General features: G+C 34.3%; 1 protein-coding gene across 11 annotated transcripts in view; it reads left to right on the top strand.

Moving 5' to 3' along the window:
• ADGRB3 (adhesion G protein-coupled receptor B3) overlaps positions 1 to 21,724 on the top strand; it is a 470,566-nt gene that overhangs the window by 173,809 nt on the left and 275,033 nt on the right. For 6 of the 11 annotated variants that reach the window (XR_013948141.1, XM_080584111.1, XM_080584110.1 and 3 more), the window contains one exon: positions 20,534 to 20,644. The exons of 4 other annotated variants lie outside the window; for them this stretch is intronic. Coding sequence is in view for 6 of the 7 variants with exons in the window: in XM_080584111.1 (XP_080440237.1) it covers positions 20,534 to 20,644 (111 nt within the window). In the remaining variant the exon portion in view is untranslated. Of the gene's footprint in view, positions 1 to 16,212; positions 16,341 to 20,533; positions 20,645 to 21,724 lie in introns of all 11 variants that reach the window. One more of the 11 variants, XM_080584108.1, reaches the window with a different exon arrangement.

Genomic DNA, 21,724 nt, shown 5'->3' with positions numbered 1-21,724 from the left:
GTTACAAACATTTTAATTGAAATGATATTGTGGATTCTTAAAAGAAAAGTCTTGATTTTCTTTACCTTTGGAAAGAGGGCTTTTCATTTATTTCTTGATGGAAAGTTAGGAAAAAAATATAATAATCAAACAACGATCATGGGATAAACGTATAATGAATAAGAAAAAACATAAATTTTCTCATAGATATGCTCTACTTTTACAAACCATGAACAAAATACATGTAAATTGGAAGTATAAATTCTGCTTGTAAGTCAAGCAAATGTGCATAAAATGTCATAAAGAAAAAAAAAATAGATCACACAAAAACATGCCATTGTTGCAAACTGACTGACAGCTTTGTTACTATGAGATTATAGTAAGATGACTAAGAGAAAAAGGAGTAATGATCTTGACTAAGACAGGTTGAGAGTGGGCAACAGAAGAGAAAGGCTAAATGTGAGGCTGCACCTCAAGTACTGTGTTCAGTTTTGGGCACCTCACTACAAGAAGGACATCAAGGTGCTGGAGCATGTCCAAAAAAGGGCAACAAAGCCGGTGAAGGGTCTAGAGAACAAATCTTATGAGGAGAAGCTGAGGAAGCTGGGGTTGTCTATCGTGGAGATAAGGAGATTCAGGGGAGACCCTATCGTGCTCTATATTTACCTTAAAGGAAGCTATAGCAAGGTGGGGATTGGGCCCTTCTCACAAACACCAAGTGAAAAGACAAGGGGAAATGGCCATAAGTTGTGCCAGGGGAGGTTTAGGTTGGATATTAGGAGAAGCTTCTCTATTGAAAGGGTTGTGCAGCATTGGAATAGGTTGCCAAAAGAAGTGGTGTAGTCACCATCCCTGGAGAGCTTAAAGAATCATAGAGTTAGAACTTAGTAATGTGGTTTCATGGTGGACTTTAATACTAGGTTAAAGGTTGGACTAAATGATCTTAGAGGTCTTTTTCCAACCTGAATGATTCTATGATTCTAAAGAGCCTTCAACATTACATTCCAAACAGCTGCATTTATCTGCTTTAAGTGGTTCATGTTGGAAAAGATCTCTGCAAATATGTTGTAAACTGATATCTAGCAAGTTTAGTATTTCAAGATGGTTCTATTTTTCAACACTTTCTAGTTTCTTGCCTGATTTATACAAATGTTCCATTATCCATTTTATCTTACTTTTATGGCCATATTTACATAGCATTTTAGTATTTATACTTCAGAGTAATACAAGAGTAGAGAACATAACTCTTCCTTCTTTTGGACACAACACTACATAGCAACAGAGCAGGAAATACTCCACAAATTAAATTCTTCACATCTGAGCTGTGCTTCTATCTCAGACTGCGATAGACTGTGAATGTATATGCTTCAGTACGTGTATACTGTTAGTTACTGAGCAGCTGAAGATAAAGTTACAGCACGGTCTAAATTTTCAGTACTAGCTGGTTTTCTATTTTTGCCTATTCTTTGTGCACATTACTGTGTCAAAGTTGCCGTATATGACCTCTCTATCACATGAAATAATTATTTAGCAGGACAGTTCAGTGCATGTTAAATTAAGTAAAAGTGACAACAAATTAATTTCAGATGAAAAAAAAAAGGAACAATCAAAAGTGTTCTGCAGGTACAATGTATGAAACCTAGGGCTATTTAAAATGTCTGGATATATGTTTCTGAATGTTTACGAGAACTGTTTCATATGACTGAGATCTATATGTCATATGTTAACCATGTGGAGCCTTCCTTTCTTTTCCTGAAGCTTAATAAAGGTAAGTGGACATGCAACTGTAAGCTGCTTTCTCTACAAGGAGATTACAGAAAGCCTTTGAGGAAATGAAACTGACAGACCAAAATGAATTTTGTCTTAATGTCTAGTGAGAATGTGTCCTAATTCTTATTTATAGATTGCAAGATGAGAAATAATTATTATTAATGAATATATTGAAAATACAGCCATTGTTAGTAAAATGGTTCTGGAGTAAGTAGGAACTTTTTGAGTGACAAAAGAGAAGAAGGATGTAAAACTATTAGTGTGTTCAAAGAAGGGCAAGAAAAGAAAGTGTAGGATCTACAGGGGAAGACGTGTGAGAAGTGGCTGATGTCACTTGGTTTGTTCAGCCTAGAGGAGATTGAGGGGAGGCCTCATGGCAGCCTACAGCTTCCTCATGAGGGGAGCAGAGGGGCAGGTGTTGATCTCTTCTCTGGTGACAGCAACAGGACCTGAGTGAATGGCATGGAGCTGGGACAGGGGATGTTCAGGCTGGATGTTAGGAAAAGGTTCTTCACCAAGAGGGTGATTGGGTACTAGAACAGACTCTCTAGGCAAGTGGTCACAGCACCAAGCCTGCCAGATTTCACGAAGCAGTTGAACAATGCTCTCAGAAATATGTTTTTTTTTCTAGGTAGTTCTGTGTGGAGGTGGGAGTTGGACTTGACAATCCCTGTGGATCCCTTCCATCTCAGGATATTCTATGATCCTGTGATTGGGACTGAAGTTTATTTAATGGATTCTAGCATGGGAGACTTCAATCATATTTACATATACAGAAAAAAAAATAGACTATCATACGTTCCTTTTCATTCTTATTGATACTGATAATCTTTTCTCATCCTCTTCTTTCACACCCACTTCTTTCACTAACTTTCACAGTTAGTGAATATACAATTAGGCTTTCTCCATTTACTGCTCTAGTGAAGTGATAGTTCCTATTCTTTTCAGAGAGCTCGTGTATTCCTACTAGTTGATTTCTTGCAGTTTGGCTGTCTTATTCTAATGCAATTGTTTGTACCAGTTAAGACACTGTGTTGACTTAAATGTTCAGGTTTTGTACATTTTTCATGTGAATATTTACTTCCAGTATAAAACATAATTTCTATCTAATACATTATTCTAATCCTCATGTATATTTGTAGCAAAAGTACTTGCTCCCAGTGTAAAAAAAATAATAATTATATATTATTAATAATAAAGAATAAATAAATAAATAAATAATAAACCTACTTCGATACAGATATTAGAGAAAACATCTATAACAAACCTGAAGGAAAAAAAAAAAAAGCATTTTTGATACTATACTTCTTGAAATTTTTCATAATTTACTAACCAAGTTTTGTTCAACCAAAGTATCTATCTGAAAATATTAAAGAAATATATTTTTCTACCCTAAATACAAATCATATATTCAAAGAACAATGTGGAAATTAATACTGTTCAACAAAAAAAGATAATAGATACAAAGATTTTCTTATTTTTTTCTTAGTTATCCATTCTAAGACACTTCACATGTTGATAAAGTGTATTGATACGTTTAAGTTAAATGAAACAACACTTGAACCACCACCAGATCTTAAAGTCTTCTTAATCATTGGAGTATTATTAATATTTGGTTTCCCCAATGTTTGTTATCATCTCAATCTTTTCAGTATTTTATAAAGAGAAAATATAAAGCCACAGCTGACCCCTAAAAGTATTAGAATGGCATATAATTCTAAGGATGAGGCAGTCTTGCTGAATGACTTCAGTATCTTGGTATGCCGAGCTTTAAGAGTAAATATTTACACGTCCTGCTTGTAGTTGTGTCCTGAGAATGTAGAGAGATTAATAGATTGGTTAATTACATTAATAGAGAGATTTAGAGAGATTAATATGAATTCAGTATGATGTTGGTGCATAAATGGGGAAAATAGACTAGGTTACAGCCAGTCAGGATGTAGATAAAAAGTCAGAGCTGGTGGAGATGAGGTATTTTAGTGGCCACATGTAGTACTAGGGCAAACTTTGTGCAGCTAAGAGGCTCTTACTTGTCAAAAAAAAACAAAAACTGAAAACTGGAGAGGAAGCAGAGAAAAGCCTTAGAAATCAAGTATTTCTTGAGGTCAGTAACAAAAAATTACAAGCAAATATATATACAGATAGTAAAATAAAGCTGAGGAATTCAAATATAAAATGAAGGTCCTCCAGTTCACAGTAGTACATGTAGCATGTAGAGCAATAATTTTCTAAGGTGGGCCTGAAACTATCACATGAATAGATGCACGACATTCATCAAAAGGAAAGATTTCTAAATGATACTAATGAATCTTAATCACTGCTGTTGAGATAATTTTCTTCTTAAATAAGGAATCAAAAATATAGAGCTAAACAAAAACAAGCCTCCTGTCACTCTTAAGAAAAATAAAAATAAAAATAAATAAAAATAAAAATAATTAAAAATAAAAATATCTTCATTTGTCTTTACTTTTCTGAGGTCCATCTTATATGTTAAATGTCTTATCTCAAAACAATATTGTCTACTGTTTGTTGACTTACAGTAAACACCAATGAGCAGCTCTAAATTTTGCCCCTCCTAATACCCCAGGGCCACAGTAGAGGCAGCTTCTTGCAGTTGTGAACATCACTGGAAAGCCTATTTGTTGCCATGGTGCACCTGCTGTTCAGGCACCTTCAATAGCCAAACTGCCTGACCTGAGAGAAGTGAGAGTGTAGCTCTTTTTTCACAATCACATTTGCTTCCCTAACCTTAATTGTCTTGGTCCAAATGAGATTGTACTTATTTGAAAGGGAGAGAGCACTCTTTTCCAAACCTTGAGTTGTCTCTCTGTCTCCAGGTGAAGGCCACTGAAATCACCAAGCTATGAGCAGGCTCACAAGCCCCCATCCACAATTTTCAGACAGAGCGGCTAATGAAGAAAAAATCTCGTTACAGTTTTACCATGATACATACAGATCTCCAGAACCTTGCTGTGCTACGATTGATCAGACTTTGAATAAAATATCTACCACTGGCACTCTAACAAGCACCCCACAGGCCTCATCTGTCACTGGTTATTTATATCAAAGTGACCTTAGAGTGAGATACAAGCAGAAGATGCTTAGGGAACATTATATTGATGATCAAGGAAAATGTCCTATGAGGTTGTCACTGGCATAGACCTCCAGCTGCAGAACAGGCTCCTACAGGGAAGGCTGGCAATCAGCCAGCAGTCTCTCCCCATGGAGTACTGCCATAAGTATTGTGTGGTCCAACAGGAGCATAGGTCAGCTCTCTGCTCAAGTCACCAAAGGAAAACGGAGCAGTGGAGACAAACATGCAGTATTCGCCCTTACCATTACAAAATCATTCAAAAAACAGTGTTCAGAGAGATCTCACTGAAAATGTTATGAAGACATGGAGTTCCTGGTTAGGAGCAAAAGTTGAAGAGCTGGATCATTGCCATGCCCTGGACAAGATCAGGAGAAAAAAAAAAAAAAAAGAAAAAGAAAAAAAAAAGCCATATTTCATCTGATAGTTTGTATTCTTTAACATGTTCAGTGATCATGTGTGAGTCTAATAGCTCTATAGAGTTGAATAGCTCTGCTTTCATGTAGGTTCAAAAAAAAAAAAAAGCAGCTAATATGTTTGCTTTTAGTTTGTTGCAGCAGTTATGAACAGCAGCAGAATATTTATGAATGCCTGCATTATCAATTGTAATTCCTTTTACCTAATGAAAAACAAATGATGCTGACAAACAGCATCATCAGTAGGTTGGACGTGACAAAAATTCACAGCCATGAAGTATTATGCCACATCTGAAGATAACATGACTGCTTTTAGGTACTCATTTTCCAGGTACCTCAGTTTATTCATCCTCAACACATGCCAAAACCAGTAATTTTTCCATCATGATGTAAGTATGTGGAATAGGAATTATAGGCAGATACATTGATTTCAAAGATTCTTAACTACTATTTCATACTTGGTATAAAGTTTGAAGTTTTCATTTCTTAACATTATTATGGGGTGGGATGACCAGGTCTCAGACTTCTTTATTATGTGGTCATTGCCTTTAACATTTTATCCATATATGTTCTCTATGTAATTATCATTCTTGGATTACATCCCATGTAATTATGATTCTTTTATTTCTTTTTCACTAGGTAAAGTTGTAAAGTTGCTATTATTTTTTTTTATTATGAAGAAGTCTAATGTAGGTAGTCATAATTTGCTTTTACTGTAAATCCTAGTGTGCTTGAGTACATCAATTTTTTTCTTTTTTCTTTTTTCTTTTTTTTTTTTCAAATCCATTCACTGATAATTTCTAGAATAACCGATTTTTTGCTTCATGGGATAGACAGTGATATTTGAGACTGAATGAAATGTGTAAATCAAAAAGGGCTTTTGTTTTATTTTCAGCATTTTTTGTTGTTTATTAGAATTCAAATTCAAGATGTAGCAATAATAAAAAAAATCCATTTTTACAAAATAAATTTTTACAAAATACTATTCTTTTTGCTTTTTGTCTTCAACAATTAGCTTAGTTCAGTGACTGTCCTTAAAACAGCTTTTTTATTAAATAAGCTCTTTGTATGACAAATATCTACTGCCCACTGGAATGCACTGGTACAGTACTAATACAGTCAGTCCTGAATTATGTTTAATATGTTCATTTGCTTTGTATTGTTACAGTGAACCAAAATAATCACCTGCAATTGTTAATGACAATTTTTCTTCTAATAGAAGTTAGTTAGCTTAGAAGTAATAGTGAATAATTACGTAATGAGAAATTATACATATATATAAAACATACTAGAATTTTAATTAGACAGGATGGTTAAAAACTGCTGTTTCAGCTTCATACTCTGAGTATGCTCTGAACTAAGTTCAGATCCAGCAGAAACCCTGTTCCTCTGTCTTTCTTGAGCCTATAGAGTCCTCCCACATAGAGCAGAACCAGGCTGACCCTGATCAGATATGTACGTGTGTGTGATTTCTTTCCTTCTGAAGAGTTTCATCTTTGATTCTTTCTTATTTCTTTTTTATCTTTTTTTCTCTTTTCATTTTTTGACTAGGCTGACATTCTTCTTTAGATGAATTTAGATAATAATCATAAGACTCCTGCTTTTCCTGATGCCCTGAAGCCCGCAGCAACCTCTTTTCTGCTACTCCAAATTTTGTCCTACAGGTAACTTTGTAGGTTTTCCAAGACCTGTAGGCAGATCTACTCCTTGAAGAGAGCATGAAAGGAACCCAAGGGAACTCTCTCTCAACAGTTTGCAGCTAGAAATAGCTGGTTTATTACAACTTGGTCAGAAACTGTCCCTAGACCCTCAATTTTTAAGTCTCTTTATTTAGAATCCCTAAACTATATTTTGTCTACCAGAGTTTGGGAGTTAAATGGCTATAAAAATAGCATTTTTTTTCTAGCTATTAGCTCCATTTCTAGATCTACAACTAGTCTTTGGGACTGGTGTGGGACTCAAAACCTGTATCAACTGTAAATAAGAGCTCAGGGTTATGTCCCTTACACAGAGTTATCTCTAGGCCTAGCAAGAATTATCTGATTTAAAAATTAATAACTCATTTATGTACTTCAGATACTGTCTTCTTTTCAGACTAATGTTCATGCATTTCCTGATTGCTATTGCCATTTGTCTAGAAGACTACCAGTAGTCTAGAAATCACATATAGTCATTTTTCTCTTCACAAGTATTTTACCATTTTTAATTAATTCTCGCTTTTTTAACAAACAACCCAGATCATGCCACAGAAAACCAGTAAAAGTAGAGTAGTTAACATTCCTAAATTCAGTTTTGCATGTACCTCGTTCACACAACCATAACGTTTCATACCAATAATGATAATAGTCTTTGGGGTAATAAGAGAACAGCAGAGGGCAAGAACAACAAATTATTTTCTGCCAACTGGCACTTTTTCTCCTTGATTATTGCACTGTTACGTCTTTTAGTATTGGGCGTAATTTATTGTCATTGACTTTTAAAAGACATAGAGACAAATCTAAACTGACCTCAGCATGAATGAGGATTTAGTGAGATCATACTTTAAGCAGCTGTATTATTCCTATAATCTAAAGGATTAAATTGTATGGACGTAAAGGAGTCTAACAGACAGAACATGGAGATAGGAGCTAGAAAATCATAACTTATTATTCTAGGTCTGTCAGTCCTGTCTGCTGCTCCCAAACGCAAGAATGACTTCCTCTGGAGCCCGTGCTGCTCACATATGAGTTACACATGCACATTTAATTCCATTATTTCATTAGTTTTGATTTATGTGGGTGGAAGTGAAAGCATTGAGCCATTAGTAGGTGATGTTACTTTGATGCTCAGTATGAAAACCACAACATGACAGAATGAGACTTGTCTATTCTTTTGAATTTTTTTGAATTGAAATGCACCACATAAAATAAGTAAATTATATGTAAGTGCTAACTGTGATTACCAATATAAGGGGCTGCATATTAGCTCTAATGACTTATTTTTGATGCAATCTAGTACATAAAATATTGGATATTTTTGTCTGTTGGGAACTTGTAATGATTTTTAAAAATATATAAATTACATGGAAGAAAGAAGTGGGAACAGCTGTTCTATGGCCTAAACTCTATACATGTGCTGTCATGTGGCACCAAGCCCTTTTCCCAGAGGTAGATCTTGTGCACCCAGACTATCCTTTTGAGATGTTTTACATATGTTAGCGTGTGGGCATTTGTATAACCACATCTTGCATCAATGGGTTCTGCAATTATCCTGGGAAATAAACTGCTCTGACTGTAGATAGAAATACCTCAGGGCTCCAGAGTCAGTTCTGGCACAAAACACTCCAGTTCAGTCAAGCTTTGCAGAGCCCTTGCTGCAACATTTTCAAAATCTTCATTAAAACTAACAGAATGTTACTTTTGAAACCAAGGATTCCTTCAGTAGTTTTTAGTGGAGTTTACTACTTACATATCAAGCAAATAATGTTTTTTAAAACCAGAGCTGTATTTTCATCTGCCAAAAGTTGCTTCTAAAATATATTTTATTTTAATATTTTATGTAATATTTTAGTTTTATTTAGTTTAGTTTATTTAGTTTTATATAATATTTTAGTTTTAAAAAATGCTTTATTTATGCAGAGATGTAAATGAATACCAAGTTGAAGTAACCTGTCTTTGTGTAAAAAAAAAAAAAAATCAAATTCAAATATATCCCAAAAAATTAAAAAAAAAAAAAAATATTCCACAGGATCAATACAGCATGTGTAGTCTCTTGTCTCTTGTGTTAGGTCTAAAACTAGGATTCTTTTTCAATGATCTCAGAATAGTAGCTTGTCAAGCTTATCTTTTCAGGCTACTCTAATGGAATATTAATACTAGAATGAAGCATATAATACATACTGTGTAACTTTTGTGGTTGACATAGTCAATGTTCCTTGAATTTTCTGAAAGGAGTTTATAATTCAGTCTTTGAAGTTAATTGTTAACTACTTAACTGAATGCGAAATATGTCTAATTTGTTTGTGTGATGGTGGAGCCAAGACAGCTTAAAGACATAAGCAATACAAGTTTTGTAGATGATAGTAATAAATCTCCTAGGAGCTCTGAAGTTTGATGCTTCTATTTCAGAACGGAAAGATTGTACGCCCAGAATCTGACAATTTTTCCCCAATACTGCAGTTGATCTAAAACCATGTATTACCTTCATCTACAAACACTGCCTTCATTCCTCAGTACTTACTGTTTTTCATTTTCAGCCTATAATGCATATTGGATAGCTGTGACTAGACATATCATTTTTTAGTTCTGATTCTCATTCCTGATTGGACAATCTGAATATATACTGTTAGGTCTGTAGTGAGCATAATTTAATTTATTGATTCAGAATTTGTTTACCATAAATATTCCATTATGCTTGTTTACAGTAGACTGTATTTGAGAACACTTCTTTTAGGTAACTAAATCATCAGAATATTTTCAGAGAGCCAACACACAAGAGGCAAAATCATAACTTGAAGCAAATTAAATTTTTATGTTTGAGAATATCTTTGTATAAAATATATTTTTGTAGCTGCTTTACTGAGCTCCCTAGAGCCCCCATTCTTTTCCAGCCTAGATCTCTTTTTTTTTTTTTTTTCTGAGAGAGTAGAGCAGAAGCAATGGGAAAGAATTGTAGGATATTTATAGACAGATGTGCAAAGTGCACATAACTGCAGAGAGAATTCAAGAAAAAGGTTCATACCAGGAGCAACATGATGAGATTCCAGTCTTAAACTTCTGTTAGGCAGCCACAATCCACATACCAGTTGCAGATCTCCAGTTGTTAAGAGAAAGTCTGTTTGCATGAAGTAGAACACCACTAACTGCAGAAATCTCCATGTCATTTTAGTTCATGTCGATAGGTCATTTTAAGTATGCGTTTACATAAGTTATGGTCAGAGTTCACATCTTAAGTAGTATCGCAAGCTTCACAGTTCCAAGTCCAGAGCTAAGCATCTTCACTGAAAAATCTATACTTGCAATTTCCAGACATTCATATATCTTGACTGTCAGCACCATTTCTTCAGATGGTGGACCATGATGAGACAAGACAGGTAGTGGGTAACTACATCTCATATTATGCTGACAAACTGAAATTAATTACATTAAATGTATCTTGTGCAGCATTCAGGGAATACACATTTTTCAAGGATCCTCATTATTGACATCTGTAAGGGAAACAGCCACAGTTCTCCGTAGAGTACATTTCCATTAATCATAATGGAGGTCAAAAGGTATGGATGGTTGTTAGTAACATTTGCAGGAGAAACATGTGAATGTTAAAAGAAGTGATTCAAGTCTGTGACATCAAGTAGGAATGTAGAAACAATGAGGATACTAAAAGCACTTACTTTGATACTTATTGATGAAAGACAGGTTTAACCTTCCACCTCTGAGGTTACCATTTCAGCAATGTCATTCCCAGCCTTCCCCTTAATTTGAGTATCAATGTCATATTGACTAGACTGTATTTTATATTGCTTTCTAATCTAATCGGAGAACTGGTCCAGAAGGTACTTTGCCATGATTAAGAAGAAATCTCCATCACAGCTACAGAATAGCATTTTTAAAAGTTTTGGTTTGTTCTGTACTTTGTTTGTTTTTGTTTGCTTGCTTGTTTGTTTGTTTAGATATGTATACTGCAAAAAAGCAAGTACGGTGATGGGTCTCAGAATACTCTCTCTTTTTTGAAGACCTGTAGAGCATCATTAGAATTACTTTCACTCTTTCTAATGGATTCCACTTAAGTGCTGTTTTTCCTTTTTAAGAAGACTACATTATGGACTATTCTTAATTGTCATTTTTCACATATTCAATTGTCATTCACACAAAAGACAGATTGTGCCCATCTAATAAGTCTGCTCAAAGTTTCTGCGACTTTATATATATATATATATATATATATATATGTTGGCATTAGGTATTTGATCTAGTGTTGAGGAGGACAGAAATCTTGCATCTCTTCTATTCTTTAATATAGACTTCAGGATGAACTTTCCTAAAAGGTGGTGGACCAACTATGCATTTCTTAGCTCAAATCTGCAGTTGAACAGTTCATTTGCTTTTGTAGAGTCATTGCATAGACAACACCAATCAAACAAGCCAACTATGTGTTCCTCTCTGAATCAATGGGCCACAGAAGTAGGAAGGATGTGCCAGCAGATGACCTCAGATGTTTTTTTCTTGGAGTGGATTATGCAGTAAGAGTCAAGGAGAACACTGCATTTTACCCTCAGTGTGTTATCTGAGTCTTTAAACCTATTAAATAAATCCCTGAAATGAGAATCTCAGAGACCTAGAAAAGTGTGCTTTTACTAAATCCAGTGAAAATATCTACTGGATTTTCAAAAACACTTTGCACATCCAGGTCCAACTAATTATTATTGATAATTTCTGGCTAAATGTCTTATGAGCTTTACTTCTTAAAATCCTGTGCATCTATTTCCTGAAGAAAGGATTTAATTATTTCAGTGATATTTCAATGATGTTCTTAGGTTAAAATATTTATTATAATTTTCCTTTCATTTTTGTTGTTGGTTTTTTTTTTGCACTAAGGTAATTCTGTTGATTAGAAAAGATTTGTTTATGCGTCAAACTTGTTGGGGCCATTGGAATTAACATAGGAGTTCAGAATTTTTAAGAGGTTCTAGGTGCATTCTGGAAACCATTGCAATATTATGCCATGCACACACATCCCAGACTGAACTGGGTGGAATAGCGTGTTTGAAATTTTGTGTGTGATCGTTAGTCTGCCACTGCCAGTCAGGAAAGGTTATGCAATCCTGCAAACAGATTATGAAAACATCTTAGCTCAGAATAGGTCTATGGTTTTGAAAAAGACTTTCTAGACCACATCTTCAGCTGACAGAACTTGGCCTGGCTGGGTGGAACCAGGCCAGTTTACAGCAGGCAAGGCTCTCATCCTTTCTTCTTTCTCGTGAGTACATACAATTTAGCAGCTACTTATGATGTCTGTATAGGAACAGCCAGCTTTGTGGCACCACAAATTATAAATATGCGCTGTGCAAAATTCACATTCGGTGAAACTTCCTTCATTTTATTCTTTTGTAAAAACAAATTAGGAGAGTTTAAGAACAGAAAAAGTACTCTTAAAAAGGCATGCAATGTCATTTAACTTCAACTAGAAGCTCTACCATCCAAAAAAACACATTCAGTTTAACTGTGCTTAGTGAGTAGTTTTCAGTAGCTATTTAAAACACTGATTCTTGTTCCTTCTTTTAATACATTGGAATCTCATGCAGACTGTAAACTTTCCTGTCATATATTCTTAGATAATTCAGCTCAAATTTGAATGAATGCCATCGTAATTTAGAAAGGATTAAGCAACCATCTGTAGGAATGTCTGTGATAACTAGTTATAGGGCAAGGAAATAGATGTCCTTGTGGATGTTTTCTACAATTACCCTTGTTTTTTTTTCAGTGTTTCTAGAACAAAAAAGAAAAAAGAATGAAGTTACTGAATTCAAAAATAGCTTAGAAAACTACAGTTTATCCTCAGTGATCTTACCTTGAGTCATACATGCACAGGGCAATAAACATGCATGTACTATTCTGCATGTAATACCGAGGTAACTTGCTGCAGTGTTCAACAAAAAGAGGTTTCTATTATAAAAATGCTATTATTCTAAAACAACTACTGCACTGACTAACCATATCAATAGGTAACTTAATTAAATCTATGACTAAAAAAATATACTTAATGCAGAATAAAATAGCATGAAATGTAAAAAAAAAAAAAAGGAATGAAAAAATATCTTTATGATACTATGATTTAAATATTTAAAGGTTACACATGAATAAGTTATAGCAGAAACATTAAAATGACAAGAATACTACACAAGACTGCATTTAAGGTCTGTCATTAAAAAAAATATTGATGATCTGTGTTCTCATTCTTTAATGTGTTACTTTCATTAATATCTTTAGAGAACAACAGGGAATATGATAGAGGAATATACTACTGTATGTAGAGGATTTAAATGTTAAAGTTGACAAAATAAATTCTCTTTATTAGTTTTATTATGTTTGTTTGGATACAGACATTTTGGGATGGATTACTAGGGAAATGAATGTGAAGAATCTGAACTGCAGAGCGTCTTCTGCAGAGGGGCAATGACAATTATAAAAAATGTGTCAGATTTACTAGGGATATTAATGGGTAGGTCTGCACTCTGAGATTTCATCCCCCACCCCCACCCCCCACCCCTTCTGTTTCCTTCTTTGCTTATTTATAATTTAATGTGAAAACACACTACCTGCTGTGGTGACATTCTGCATTCATTTTGAACATGTATGAGTCACTTCAATAGATTCACATGTTCATTTTATCCTGCCTAGTTTAAAGATAATGAGTAATTGAGACCAGGAATGCCAGGAGTAGAACTTCCACTGTTTTAACATTCTGTGTACATACACAGTGAATAAATATTACATCCTTATGATATCATTCACTGACCAAATTTGTAGCCATGGAAAAGCAGGTTCAGATTCCAGAGAAGATGAGAAGATAATGGCTGGTCAAGAGAGAGGTTGCGGAGATGTGCAGTAAGGCAGTGGATGAGATTGCCATGAGAAAGTCTAGCTTTTCAGGCTTAGTGTCACAGTATATATTTTAATGCAGTAATATTTGATTTCTTATGTCATTACAAATGGCAGCATGAGTGTTAATCCAACATTACTTCCTAGGAGCAAACAGTTGTCCCTAGAGACAAACACAGGCTAATTACCTGTGTACAATATGTTGACTGGTTAGAATACATAATAATTTTTCCTAAGTTTTGAAAGATGAAGGAATGTATATGTATATTTATTAGTCTATGTATGTGTGCAAGATAGAAGAAATCTTGTATCTAATTTCTTACAAATGTTAGCCTTTTACTTGAAAAAAAACATGAATGTATTTTATAAATAATAATATTAATAATAAACTTTATTAATACAAATATTATTCCCTTTCATATTTCCACTACTATTGAAATCCTTTTTATATTTTCATGAGCAATAGGGTATCTTTCTCACTGTGTTCATGAGTTCAGCTCAGTTCAGATTTAATTTTATTCTAATGAAATTATTTCATTCAGTTTGAAACTGATCAAAGCTCTTCTCTTCTGTTCTGGAGAGTCAAAAGAGGACTTTTTATGGAGCCAGGATCTACGTAGGAAGTAGGCAAAGATTGTTTTAAGAATGTTTTTCACATTTCCTCAGAAAAGGTTCCCATGGAAATCTAACTCTACTAATAGCTATGTTACAATTTTGGCAACTTGCCTGCCTGGTGAGGAACTATCATTTTAAGGTGTTCCAATAGGAAGTCATAGCCTAAGTCTGTCCTGCAGAGCGATGATATGCAGTAATGCCCTGAAGCTCTGTGTCTTGTCAGTGCTTCATTTTGGGGGCCTGGATGCCCTGCTCCAATGAAGCAGAGTTGGAGACAGGGTAGGAAGTGCTCATGGGATTTTATTCTCTTTTCTCATGTCGTTTGCTGTAAGGAAAACAACAGCAACTCATGTTTTGTTTGTTTCTTTCTTTATTTTTTTCCATTCTGACAGAAAATGAAAAAAAAATAATAATAATAATAAAGCAAACTAAACCTCCTCAGTCCTTTGACTGTAATGAAAATATTTGGCTTTTGTTATGGAAAGTAATTTTATAATCAAAAAGAAGTAGAAAATCCTGGCTTCTCAATCCAACACAAAATTGTGCTTGTAAATCAACACACATTCTGCCATCTAGTGACCAGAATAAATTGTGCTGACCAGCTGCAAGTACAAATGAGAAATCCCAAATACTGCTACTACTGAATATTGCATTAGTATCTCTGTGGGAGAAATTTTAGAATGGGCTACAAAGAAATTAAACATGCAGGAAACTTTTTCAAACACCTGGAAGTCTGCAATTAATTACATTTATTGAAATAAGTTAATAGTCCTGTCCAAAAAATAATTGAAACAAATGGTTCTTTACATATTTCTATAGCTCTCTTCTTTCTCTCTTTCCCCCCTGCACTTCCTCCTTCCCCTTCCTCTGGGATTTACATCAGCATTTTGCATAATTTCTGAGAAAAATATTTCTGCACTGGCATGGAGAGGATGCCATACAACTGCTACATGAGCAATCCAGACATTTTGCATTAATGCACATTCTGGCTACAGGGCCTTTAATATTTATTCCGTAGTCAAGACCAATTGAAAACATTCATTTCACTATTTACAGTTCAGGATTGGATAGGATAGTAGGAAGAACACTGCCAGAGTGCTGTGGGTGAGAAGAAAATTACTTTTTTCTGTAACGTCTTTTCTGGGGAATCAATTGCCTCTTCTTGCTGCTAAGGTTCTGGTCAGCCTTGAGGGTACTGCTCACCATCTCACTTTCCTCATGGGTCAGTAAAAGCTGAGGATGGTCAGCAGCTCTCAGAGTTTGCTTTACATTTTACAAGCCTTGAAGAAATAACCCCAAAGGTCTCAGAATCACTTGGTTTTTAGTTCAGTGGTTCATGTCATCACCAACTATCATCCTGAAAAAGGCTATTTTAATTCTGGCATGTTCTGTGCCATTAGAAACAACACAATTCACACTAGATGGTACACCTATAACCAGACCAATATGTTTACACTGTGAAGTTCCATTGAAATATGACATAAAAATAAGCATAAGGGCAAAAACAACATTGTCTATATCATCATTTAATAGCTAAGATTTATATGTAATAACCTTACAACTATTATTAAACAGCCTAGGCATAAAATCTGCTTGACGTATACCTTAATTTTAATGATTTTTATGATCCATTTGTCAAAAAGCAAACATTAGCCATTGGTGAGTAAAGCCTTGCAAAGCTGGTATTTTTCTTTTGTATTGCTCAGTTTTCCTACTTTGCATTTTTATACTGTTAACAGATGTTTTTTCTTCTTTGTTCCTACAGAGAGCACATGGCACCTCTCTTCTCTCCTAAAAACCTACATTGGCTGCAAGATTTTAGCTTCTACTTTAAAAACTAAAAAGGTTACTCAATAGGAATAAAAATTCCCATAACATAACATAAAAATAAAGGTAAAGCCAATGGGACTACAGATAAGAGTTGCTTTAAAAGATACTCAACTGTAAACTTTGCAATTTCAGAAAACAGTGCTATATTTTTTTTAACTCCAAAAAAGCATGGAACTAGATAACATGTGTCAGAGTAATATATAAAATGAAATGATAAACCTTAGCCATATTAAGACATATGCATTGTTAAAATACTTTTGAATATCTATCTATTGTGTACAGCTGAGGAGAGAAAGGGTATGCATCCTATTGCAGGAAATTATTTTTACTTTCATAGCCACCAGAGGACCACTGACAGCATAAATCACTTGATAAATTACTTGATCAGATTAGTAAACCATAGATTTTCTACCACAAATGCTTGGGATATGTTATGATTTGTTTTAATTTAGTCTGGTTAAAATAATCCATTCAAGGTTCCCCATAATGCTATGTGTTATTTACATGTAAGGTATTTCTGTATAAGTTTTATTCTGATGCAGGCAGATTATAGCATTAGCAGTGTATGGGAAAAAAAAATAAAAATAAAAATAAATTCATTTTCCAGTCGTAACTTACAGTCATATGGTGGTTTCTGGATCAGGCCACGTACCTGTCTGCTGATGAAAAGATTCATTGTCCCTCTTTATTTAATATCAACAACCTGGTTAATATCAACAGATTGCAGTTTGAGGTAAAAGCAGAAAATGACTGTCCTGTTTCATCCAAGGGACTTAGGAGAGGCATCCCCCCAAAAATTCAGTTTGGAAACTGAAAAACACCTTTTTTTCTGGGTTAGAAAACTTTTTCAGCAGTAGGAACTAGGTAAGAGTGAGAATGAGAACAATTCCTTTATTCATAATCTTACTTAAAATGCTGAATATTATATTCCAGACATCATGTCTTAGAATCATCCTGACCTGACCTTACATGACAACTCTATGCCAGAGCCTGTCTGTATAAGACGGTCCATCTCACCATTCCCATACAAATAGGTCTTACCATATCATTTAGTCATATTTCAGGTTGACTTGGGCTAAAATGCTTTCCCAGCCCCAAAAGCATTGAATTATTTCTCCTTTGTGAAGTGTTAAGGGAAAAAAACATGTAACAGGTTCATCTTCTACATTACTTATTGAGACAGGCTCTGAAAATAAAGTTTTATTCTATTTAGTATTTGTTGTAAACTACAACAGTCTCTTAAGTAAGATATTTCATTATAAAATGTTTCATAAAAATGCATTACTGTTGAGCTTTATGGATGAAACAATTTTTCAAGCACTGTTTGTACTTACACACAGAAGCTGGACTCTTCTGATCCCATTATGAAAATATACTTGACCCTTATTTTTCTTTTCTTGAGGCCTGAATTTTAATGAGGCCTTTAAAGTCCTCACTCATACCAGTGCAGGACATTAGGGAAGTTTAGGCTAGACATCAGGAAGAGGTTCTTCACCGAGAGGGTGGTCGCACACTGGAACAGGCTCCCCAGTGAAGTAGTCACTGCACCAAGCCTGTCTGCATTTAAGAAGCGATTGGACTGTGCACTTAGTCACATGGTCTAAACTTTTGGGCAGACCTGTGCAGTGCCATGAGTTGGACTTGATGATCCTTATGGGTCCCTTCCAACTCGGGATATTCTATGATTCTACGATTCTATGATTTCCTGTTACTGTTTTTGTTCTCATGTGGATTTTGTTCTCAAGTGCATTAAACACTTTGGCTTAATATAAATATTGAGAGCACTGCATGAGTCTGGTTACATTTTTTGACAAAAGTGATCAAGAAATATTTTTATGTTTCTTATGAAACATTTATATTTTATACGTGTTTATATATTTACTACATAAATATGTAATATGTTGGACGTAGGTTATGAAATGAAAAGTGCATGTCAAAGTCCATCAACAACAGTTGAACTGATTTGAATGTTCAAATTAAAAATATGTTGTTGCCAAATGGGAAAATAAAAAAAGTTAGGACATAATTAGTTCCTACATGAACAAGTCTCATTTTATTTGATATTCATGAGTAGCTCCATTGCTGTGAATGGAGCTTTGCTGGGTATAAACCTGCCAACTGATCTCCCAGAGTTTCCTTTGCCTCTTCCCTCGGAGGGCTCAGTCCCATGGGACACTGCATGTGCCTGCATCCAGCACAGAGTGAGGCTACAGCATGCACCACCTCCCTGTATGCCTCTGGAAAGCCTTCCTCTAGCAAAGGTCTCCTACTATTGCACTCTTTTTGTAACCCAAATGATAAAAATAAGTCTTCTGCAAAAATGGTGCCAGACCATCTAAATTGCCTGACAAGCAGGCAGTGTTCAGACAACAAACTAAAAGCAAACACACCTTGCTTTCACAGCCTTGTCAAGGGAAAAAAAATATGTAAAGCCTCTTGTTCTTCACTATGTTGTTAAATTACAGTTTAAATGGTCATCTGTATGGCAGCTTGTAAAAATTGTTAAAATAACATTATAATCTCTATTTGCATTATAATATTAATTGAAAAACTTTTATTATAATAAGATAGTTCCAACAGAATAAAGATCTATCTTAAATTAGAGGAACTGTAGAATATATAATATATATTTTATAAAAATATATTAATAACATTTTATAACAAGTATATACATATATATACATACACATGCATATGTATGTAGATATATATAATTGAATTGTGTTTTACATGTGCTCCTGGGATGTATTTGAAAATGACCAATGCTTAATTCTGAAACTATATTTTGGTAACTAGATTTTTTAAAAAAAATGTTCTCTTTAGAATGCCAACTTCATTGCTGTTCTCAAATGAATAACTAAATTTGTATTTTATGTGGTGACATCAATGAATATTTTCACAATGAAGCACTAATTTATAGGAAAATATTAATAATTTGGCAAAAATGAAAAAATAATAACCTTTCTCTGCTGATTGACCCCTATAAATTATATTTGGCTTATATTATTTTTCTCTAATCAGAAATAAGATTTGTTGTTGATTTAATGATTTATTAAAATAGTATGTCAATACTATTTATAGTATTAATTATTTTAGATAATGTTTTATATCTTTTGTGGCAGGAAGGTAAGTTTTATTATCTTCACAATTTTACAAATTGGGGAGAATTTTGAATTTTGTATTTGCATTTGCCATGTAACCTTCCAGCAGAAGGGTATTTTTTAATGTTTCTATTCCTAGTGCTTCAGATGCCTTCTGCCTCATCAGCAACTTCATGTAGCTGTAGCTGAAGTAGCGTCAATGCTACCCCACAGTTCCAAGCTCATGATACTAAATTAGAGTTCCACCAGAAACTGGATATTTAGCACCAAGCTGTGGACAGTTGTGTGTGCTTGGGAGGACCAGAGGGAACTGTGCAGAAGAGTCAGTAATTCTTCTTTAAGTGCAAGGGGCACTCAATTTTTCATCAAAGAAAGGAAAATGGACTCTGAGGTAGAAGATAGGAGGTTTGCACAAGACCAGAGAGGGAAAATGACAGCTATGATAGGATAAAAAATGAAGTACTCTTGTCTCCCACACTGTCAGCCTTTCTATGTCATTGATTTTTACATAGATTTCCCCATTAAAATCAATGAAGACTTCTTTTTAATTGCTGAGAGCAAGATATAATCTATATTCTGCATAACCAAGAGTTTTCTAAAAATGAAACTGTCCTCAAACACTTCTTTTGTGGGATTCAGCCTAAAAAATGAAGCAGTTCATTGGCTTAAGTATTACTTTGCATTGTCACCATTCCCAAACATGACTTGTTATCTTTGCTGAAGGCTTCATCAGCCTGAAAGATGAATGCAGAAATAGAATTCCTCTGGAGAAGCAACAGGCTCTGTTGTAGAACAGCAATGTCTAGCTCTGTCACCGTCTGGTGTGGTTTGCACTGACTCAAACTATAAGAATAAAATGTCTGCATTTGAATAATTGTTTTTGTCCCATGTCATACAGCTGATTTATAGTATGTGTCACTACATTGACTGTTGGTTCATACAATAAATTCATGTTTGAAAATCCGCAGACACAAATTTAAGTATTTATTAAAAGCTGAGTGTAGCAAAATTAAGTTGATGTTAACTGCCATGATAACTTGCCTGAATCTTACCAGCAACTTCCAGGTATGTTTAGGAACATATTGCATGAGACAGTATGTGACTTTTGAAAAATGTCTACACACAAGCTTTCATAAACCTTTATTCTGTCTTTAGAATTTGGAATGATGGGAGATCATACAATTAAAAGTCAGCGACCTCGATCTGTTCATGAGAAAAGGGTCCCTCAGGAACAAGCTGATGCTGCTAAATTTATGGCACAAACTGGTAATACATCAGTTACATTTTTCTATTTACTGTTGTTAATTTTAGCAAAACCACTGCATGTTTCCATAATCTTTTGCTGCATATTTGTCAGTTTTCTAAGCTGATACTTTTTTTTGAATCATTTTTTTTTTTTCACCAGTTAAAGTCCATAAATGAAGTAGCGGAGAATTAGGTAGATCATACAAAAACATGCACTGTGAATGTGGATACTGAATTGTTTAGTGTAAGTGTGAATTTATTTAGTAATAAAAGCAGTTTCACATGTATAAGAGACAGGACAGTTTACACTTTTTTTTTTTTTTTCAGAGAAGATGTTAAGAATGTGCTCCAGAATTTCTATATAAATAGACTAAGGTCTAATCCCAGCTTTAGGCATTTATCAAATTATTAATTATTAGGATAGTTTTAAAGTCCATACATCTGACATTTACTATCTTTGGCCCAGCACAATGTCCTATTCTCTAGTTTCCAGATTCATAATTGCTAAATGAAATTGGCTGTAAGTTGTTTTTGATTGGATGTTCAAATTATCTAATATCTTTTCATCTTAAAAAAAAAAAAAAAAAGAAAAGAAAAATAAATCTAATTTTGTTTGAGCAACTACATCTTCTTTAGGTAAAGATATCAAAATAATATTTAAAATCTACAGCTAAAGTCATAGGGAAAAAAAAAAAAAGTCCCTTTGTCAACAATTACCACAGCTAACTTGCTAACTTTAAAGTCAAAGTTCCAATGGAGGAACTTCCCTCCAATGGGGAGGTGAATTAAGCTCTAATACACCAATTTTATTTCCCCTTTTGCCATAGTTAATGATCTGTGTATCTGTTGGCAAATGACTCTCTAATGGTTTCCTACATGCTCCATTCCGGTAAGCTATTGCATTAAAAAATCTTGTGCCCCATAATTATTGTATGGATTTGAAACTTTCTCTGTATTCCATAGTTACTAACCTAGCAAATAAGCCTGCCTCGATCATACATAATGCTTCCAGTTTTATATTCACTTTAGTAAAAGAGCTATAATTGCATCTAGTTATGTTGCATGTTGACCTTCTTAGCAGTAAGGTGCTTTACTTAATAG

Source organism: Anser brachyrhynchus (assembly GCF_964034855.1).
Source record: "Anser brachyrhynchus genome assembly, chromosome: 3".
NCBI lineage: Eukaryota > Metazoa > Chordata > Aves > Anseriformes > Anatidae > Anser > Anser brachyrhynchus.
The sequence above is the reverse complement of the archived record's forward strand: the minus strand, read 5'-3'. Positions and strand labels throughout refer to the sequence as shown.